We start from the raw sequence: 7816 nt of genomic DNA, 5'->3' as shown, positions 1-7816 counted from the left end.
TTTTTCATTGCAGAACCAAACACCATGATTTCATTTTCCTTACGGGAATTCATTTTTCCCTGCATTCATTTTACCCTCAAAATTCAATTTACATTGAACCAAATGCAGCCTTAATTCAGGAAACCCCTCTGGCCTATGGTCCCAGGACACAAAATTTTCAAATGTTTTGCCAAAGCATTATTCACTACATCAGGAAATAGCCAAAGTATATCAAATAGCTCTAAGTCACCGAAGCACTTAGCATGTTAAGAACCTCAAAGTTCAGATACTAAATTCCGGTATATTTGATGCAAGGTAAAATTCAATTAATAATATGCCGCAACAACCAATGACTCCACCACTGAGAACTAGCTTTGAGACACTATTTCTTTGATTGAGTGATATACTTTGTAACAACATAGCAGTCTGGTGGAGTAATGTTGGTGTAGTAGTTCTTGATGGTGTCTGTGATTTCGAACCCAAATTTCTTGTAAAAATTTATGGCGTCTTCGTTGTTTGTCTGCACATGCAAGTAAGTCTCATATTTGTAGAAAAATAGCATTTTTATAATGTTACCAAACACCGAAAATAATTTTCTGGACTATTTTTCATTGCAGAACCAAACACCATGATTTCATTTTCCTTACGGGAATTCATTTTTCCCTGCATTCATTTTACCCTCAAAATTCAATTTACATTGAACCAAATGCAGCCTTAATTCAGGAAACCCCTCTGGCCTATGGTCCCAGGACACAAAATTTTCAAATGTTTTGCCAAAGCATTATTCACTACATCAGGAAATAGCCAAAGCATATCAAATAGCTCTAAGTCACCGAAGCACTTAGCATGTTAAGAACCTCAAAGTTCAGATACTAAATTCCGGTATATTTGATGCAAGGTAAAATTCAATTAATAATATGCCGCAACAACCAATGACTCCACCACTGAGAACTAGCTTTGAGACACTATTTCTTTGATTGAGTGATATACTTTGTAACAACATAGCAGTCTGGTGGAGTAATGTTGGTGTAGTAGTTCTTGATGGTGTCTGTGATTTCGAACCCAAATTTCTTGTAAAAATTTATGGCGTCTTCGTTGTTTGTCTGCACATGCAAGTAAGTCTCAGAAATGTTTTGCTTGGAGCAGAGCTCAAGAACATGGTTCAACAGCCTCGTACCTGCCAAATCCCCAGGATTAAATTACTAAATCAGTCAGTAACAGAACTTTTAGAATTCCAGCCAAATGTATGTGGATCTATTCTTATTTCTTTTTTAATCTCCCCAAATTAGTCTTCATTTAACAGGTTTTCAGATCATTAAACAATGACTCAATTGTTTGACAAGCAGCAAAATCTAGTGCTTGTCAAAAAGTTGACCACAATATTAATCTTTTGAATTTGTAAAAAAATGCTCATACATTGCTGTCATCTGTGTGAATGCTATGCTGCCTGCAGTAAACCAATATATGGGGGAACACAGTAAATCTACATTAATCAATTTTTATATTGTGTATTAAATTATAACAAAGGAAACAAAAGTGAAACAAATACCCAAAACCAATTAATTCTTATCAATATTCAGCAAAAATTTCAAGAACTACAACCAAAAAAATGTGTTTGTTCTTAACTAGTTTTCATTTCACAGGACTTACGATCATTAAACAGTGACTGCGCTGTTTAGCAAGTTGTAAAACCTAAATGGCCATGTCAATAAAAAATCATTTACATATCTGGACCAAGTCATATCAACAAGCACGATTACTTTGGCTTCTCAAACAAACTCTATACAAAAGCTCATCAAAAGGAAGATAAGTTGCATGCTCACCAATGCCTAGCCCACGGTATGGTGCTAAGACACCCAATGTCATGATATAAACACGGACAGCTCCAGCTTCCTTCTTCTCAAGCCGGCATGCAATTGAACCAACACAGATATCACCATAGTATGCTGAGGAAAAATCAAAAGAGTGCCGCTTTAAGATGACCAACAAATTTATCAATGTGGACTACAAAATTACACTTCAAAATAAATGGTGGATGTTGGACGTGTGAAAATTATAGAAGTCATAAATTGTGGATACACAGCTATACATAAGAATAGATTCTTGTAATTTTGCTTTGCATACACCATTTTTCTGCCCATTTTTTTGGACATGTTGTGTTTTACAGATAACATGTAAATTTATCTAGATAGCCTTCTTTGTACATGGATCCTATCATTAAGGATCTGTGTAACTGACCCCAATTAGTTTGAACTAATGCATAATTGAGTTGAGTTGTACTCTTCCTTGTGCACATGTGCATCCCCCTGGATGATCTATAGAAAATTCTCTTTGATAGACACTGTAGGCATTTGCCATAAATATGTGCTCAACACACAACTGCCCCATAAACTATGTGCTAATGAAGAAAGTAATAACCTACAATGAGTCCACGTGTATGCAGCACAAATTGAAGAATTGTCTACATGTGCTTGTGGTGAGTTGAATTTAGGAGGATTTGCAGATCAAAGTTAAGAGTTGTAGAAGAAACGGTTAGGACTCAAAATGGCTAGAGTTTGATGAGAATTATATATATAAAACTTTTATGGCTATTTGGTAGAGAAAGTACCTGGGGCGTCACAGTTTTGATAGGCAAGAGGAAGGGCATGGCTTGGGGTTTTAAGGAGGAAGGAAAAGAGAGAAATTTATGGTGTCTTGCACTGGATGAACAACACCCACAAACAGAACCACAAGAAAGAGAAGAAGAAAACAGAGAAGAAATAGAGAAAAAGAACAATATGAACAACACGCCTTAATACTAAAAATGCTCAATATTTTTATATTCATAAACACCATCTATTCTTCAAGTAAATTGAGAATAAATATATATATAAGAACTTTGTCTTATACTAGTAGCATTAGGACTTAATAGTTTGACTAAAAAGGTTGTATCCAGTGCACATCTTTCACTTTTGCAAGGTCTGGGGCTGATTGGTAGCTAGCCTTACCCCCAAATTTTTTATTTTATTTTATTTTATTTGGGAGAAGCAAATTCATTCTTTTTCTTCAGTCCATGGTTTCATGGACTTTTGTACTTTATGCACTTGATTTGTTTTTGTCCCTAATGTATACTTCCTGTATACTCAAGTGACACCCTTCTTCTTTTTAATATATTTTTATTACTTAAAAAAAAAAAAAAAAAAAAATCATGAACTCAAATTCGTAACATGTTGCTTCTAATAAGGTAATAACCAATTAAAAAACTAACTAGGTCTCAAAGAAAATAAAACCCAAGATACTTCTAATCTCCTGGACAATTTTGGACTGAACTAACTATCAAAATACCCTCAATTCGTAGGGGTTGCAAAAATTATAGTTTTTTTGTTCGAATTTAAAATTGACCATAACTTGTAGTCTTGTACAATAAAAACCTAAATTAAATTTTTTTTAACCCTAAGACATATAACTAGACTTCAAAGGCCTTTGCCCTTCCACATGACCTTCAATTGGACTTCACTCTTGGGCCCCATAAAATAAAGCTTGAATAGATGAATTTGCGTAGTACCAAATTAATGGATGCATCAGAAACACATCATAGATAAATCTATCATCCATGCAGTTTAGAAGTAGATAAAGATAGGCACCTCTTACAGTGCTTGAATTGTCATTCAATACATTGCTGAATGTAGTGTTGATAAGTGTAGAATTGGGAAGTAATTACTGAATTTATGAAGAAATAATAACTACCATAAGAGGCATCATAACCTGAAAGAATAGAACATAAAATGCAAGTACTTTGGCAATTAAGAAGTATATAAAGGAGAACAGGTGAGGGATTTATATTGCATAAATCGAAGATGGGCACATTAGGACATGTTGTACATTCAAGCATAGCAACAATTCAGGGAAGTTGGAGACTAAATTACTGAAAAGTGATGTTAAGTGTCTTGACATCCAAGAATTCTTGCAAGGATATTCAAATATTACTTGTAGCACAATTCAGGAATTATGAGGTTGTCTGTTAAAATTAGAAATATATTAGTGGCTTTTCAAGAGCCCTGCTAGGAGCAGCATTCTTGTGGTAAAGTCTTACTATCAGGTTCTTAGCAAGGGGCTTTTCCCTTATTTTTCATAAATAAAAAATCATTTGGAACTTGGAAGGTTACGATTCCTTCTAAGGTAGCATTTTTCTCATGAACAACAGCTTGGGGAAATATTCTCACTGTGAAGAATCTTCGGAAGCAGAATATAAGCATTGTTGATTGGTGCTGTATGTGCAAACATGGTGAGTAGACCACCAACCACTTGTTACTTCGTTGTGCCTGTGTGTATGACATATGGTCTATGGTGTTTTGTCTTTTTGGAGTGCAATGGGTCATGCCAAGGAGGGTGGTGGAGTTGTTGGAAAGGGGGCTTTGGAAGACATTATGTTGCTGATATATGGGGGGCCATGCCTCACTGTGTTCATCAGTGGAGTTAAAAATGTCTCTCTTACGTACCAAGTTTGATTGGTTGGCTGCCCTTAGCGGCCATTCCTTTTCTTCCAGGAATTTCTAGGTTTATGTAATTTTGTTGTACCCTAATTATACTGCCTATGTACTTGGGGTTCTTTTTTCATCTTCTTTTGATTTTCAATGAAGCATTATTACTTATTAAAAAAAAAAAGAAATATATTAAGGGACTTCTTTTCTTTGTAAATTTTGGTTTGCTTTAAGCTTTTTATGCATAGAGTAGCCTTTTGATTATACATATTTCTTACTTATCAAAAAATCTTTTTTTTTTTTTTGATGGGATATATTAAGGGACTTAAAGTCACTGAAGTTCTGAAACAAACTAGATTACTGTAAACAAAGGGAAATACATAAAAATAAATAAATAAACAATCTTATGCAAAAGCAAGGTGTGTTGAGTCTTGGGTAGTGCTAAAACAAAAGGTCTTATGTCCAACAATTTGTCCATGGACATTCAAAAAATTCATTAGTAATTCAGGAATTATGGAATTGTTTGACAAAATTTTTGAAAAAAATTGGCTGTCTTAAGAATCATTGAAGATCTTTGTTACATAATAAATAATTGGCATAATGTTTTTGATAAGTAAATAATTGGCATAATGGTACATACAATGTAACGCAATCTTTTTTCAAAATGAACACGTGCTAAATATTTTCGGGTGGAATTCTTTGAAGGGACAAATCTGGTCATGGTCAAGCAGGCTAAGTTTTTATTTTATTTTATTGGTAAGGTCTTGAACACATCTGAAATGAGGAATGTTAAAAAGTATCAACACCAATCAAAGAAAGCATAGCATAGAAAATGAATGCAACAAAAAAGGGCTAGAAGTACTATCAATAAAATAGAAAATGAGATCTAGTCATCTAATATGAGCTAGTGGCAAGCAAAAAACAAATCAAGTGATGTGATTTTAAGGAGAGGGAACTACAACACCAAGAGGAAGACTAAAACGAAGATATATACTGCACTGACTAGAAAACCATGATGGCCTCTAATATAACAGAGGAAATGGCACTGAACAGCTATGGATGTTGAAAAAGTACTCAAGCTGATAATTAAAAGTGGTTGGCATTAGGCCATACTCGGATTCTTCATTCACCCTCTTTTCCCCATTCCTAACATATTTAAACAACCTCGGCATATAACTTAAAAAGCTAATGACTTAGAAAACATGTTGTTCTTCTTGTGAAAAGAAATGATTCATTTAGAATCAAAACTAACATACTAATTCTTCAACAAACAGGAAACGTTGAGTGAAAAAAAAGCTACTCAAATTGGATTTGAATTAATTGTAATTTAAGAACTAAACACAATGCTCCAAGGTTCACAACAAATAAAAGTAAAAATCTTCAGATAATAGCAATGTCAAAGGGTCTGATTTCCATAAGCTTTTTCTTTTAGCTTATTTGCTTATGAACAGCTTTTAAAAGCCTCATTTTTTCTAGGTACAACCATACTTGAGCCAACTTTCAGCAAATAAGCAATCAACAAAAATCTGCATCCATAAGTTCCAAACGCACAAGTGCATTGTATATTTCCTACACTTTAATACAATAATTTAAATCATGGGCAATAACAGTTTTAGAAGACCACAATGACCCTATTAGCAAGAGCGCACACAAAAGATATTCAATCACGCTTTACTATAATATACACATAATAAAACTCTCTCGGCTCTTTGAGGATATGACGAATTTGGTAAATAATATCCAATTAACACGAAATTTGGCGTGCATATTGGGAGCAATAAAAACATGTAATCTAATGGTCGGATTGTCAAAATATTAATCCTACAAAAAGTTATGAAAAAGGAAAGAAGAAAGGTTGATTCACTTAAAAAAAAGGGGGTTGACTCACTTTAAATCCAAATGTATCAAATATAATACAGAATAACACGTAATAATCCACAGCAAAAAGAAACAATTAACAACTGCTACACCATGAAAACAAGAAAACTAGGAAAACCCAGTAAAGAAAACCCATCAAAGATAGACTACGAGGATTAAAAACTATCACGAGCCTAATAAACCATTATAACAAAAACCCATCAAAGATAGAGTAAAAAGAAGCAAAACCCATAAAAGATAATGATATGAGGCAGTGAAAAAAGATAAACGGAACTGACCAAGCTTGGTGAAGTCGGCGGAAGAGAGGGCATCGGCGTAGTACTTGTCGTTGTAGCGGACAGGGAAGAGGGCTGTGTTGAGTTTCTTCAGCTGCATCAAGTTTTTGTCCCTTAAACCTTCCAGCGATATTGGCACCTCTCGCCCACCTCCCATTGTTTTTTTCTTTTTTCTCTTATTTTTCTTTCTCTTGGTGGTGTTGTGGTGGGCAAAGATGGATTGAAAGAAAGGGTGCCTCCAAAGTGGAAGAGGAGAGGGAAGAGAGGGAAGTGGTTTTTGTCAGAGCAGAGCAGACTGGTGGGGTGACCCCCTTTTTTTTTACTGCTTTCAGACCACTCTAATGGGCTGGGTCAACTTGGGCTTATGATTTTTCTGACTCTATTTGTGCCCAGTCCAACCCTCTTTTCTGTTTTTAGAAGCCCAATCATAGAGTTAAAGGTCCAATGAAGGAATGCAATCTAAATGCATTATATATATATATATATATATATAATTAAAAAGAAGAAGAAGCAATTTTGGGGTTTTACAATTTTTTTTTTTACTTACAAACATGGATATCTAGATCTCACCGAGTATTTGACTATTCCATCAAGTGTATAAAGTACCCCTCCCACACACACACACACACCAAGATGCAAATAAAAGGCTTTGAACTTATCTTGTAGAGTATAAGGCCCCCCTCCCACACACACCAAGGTGCTAACAAAAGGTTTTGAACCTATCTTGTAGATATCACGAGACTTTAAGAATCACTAAACTAATTCATTAAGGTTGATTTTACAGCTTTCTAGTAGTAAAATGTTTTAGTAACGAAGAGTCTTATGATTTAGTGACATTACTTATTATTCTTTATGAGAAAAATTAGGATTCAAATTTTCTCTCTTTTAAGTATTGAATTATATATATATATATATATGTATGTATGTATGTATGTATGTATGTATGTATTTTGCAAACTTCTGTTGTGTTGGGCAAGTTTTTTGAATTCCGTCAAATGTATTTTCTAAAAAATACATTTTGCATTTATGATTTTCTAGAGCCAAAATGAGAATCTCTAGAACCAAGAATTCTTATTATGCTCTTAGCTAAAGTTGATGGAAAACTCTAGGAACACACCCAAATCTAAATCTAAAATTCACAACATGCAACATGTTTAAGCAAGGCTGGTTCCATGCATTTGTGTAGCGAATATACATGAAATTCTCAGATCTATGAGATGCAAA

The 7816-nt window shown here is 34.2% G+C and overlaps 1 protein-coding gene across 1 annotated transcript; it reads right to left on the bottom strand.

Annotated features, from left to right (window-relative positions):
- Positions 1-611: 611 nt before the first annotated feature.
- LOC111983018 (uncharacterized) lies at positions 612-6898 on the bottom strand. Its single transcript, XM_024014664.2, has 3 exons — positions 6596-6898; positions 1803-1925; positions 612-1156 (listed from the first exon to the last, which is right to left on the bottom strand). Exons 1-3 carry the CDS (start codon positions 6747-6749, stop codon positions 945-947), a joined length of 489 nt encoding a protein of 162 aa, XP_023870432.1. The 5' UTR covers positions 6750-6898; the 3' UTR covers positions 612-944.
- Positions 6899-7816: the final 918 nt, after the last annotated feature.

The sequence above is a fragment of the Quercus suber genome, unplaced genomic scaffold, assembly GCF_002906115.3.
Source record: "Quercus suber isolate HL8 unplaced genomic scaffold, Cork oak 2.0 scaffold_298, whole genome shotgun sequence".
Lineage (NCBI taxonomy): Eukaryota > Viridiplantae > Streptophyta > Magnoliopsida > Fagales > Fagaceae > Quercus > Quercus suber.
The sequence above is the reverse complement of the archived record's forward strand: the minus strand, read 5'-3'. Positions and strand labels throughout refer to the sequence as shown.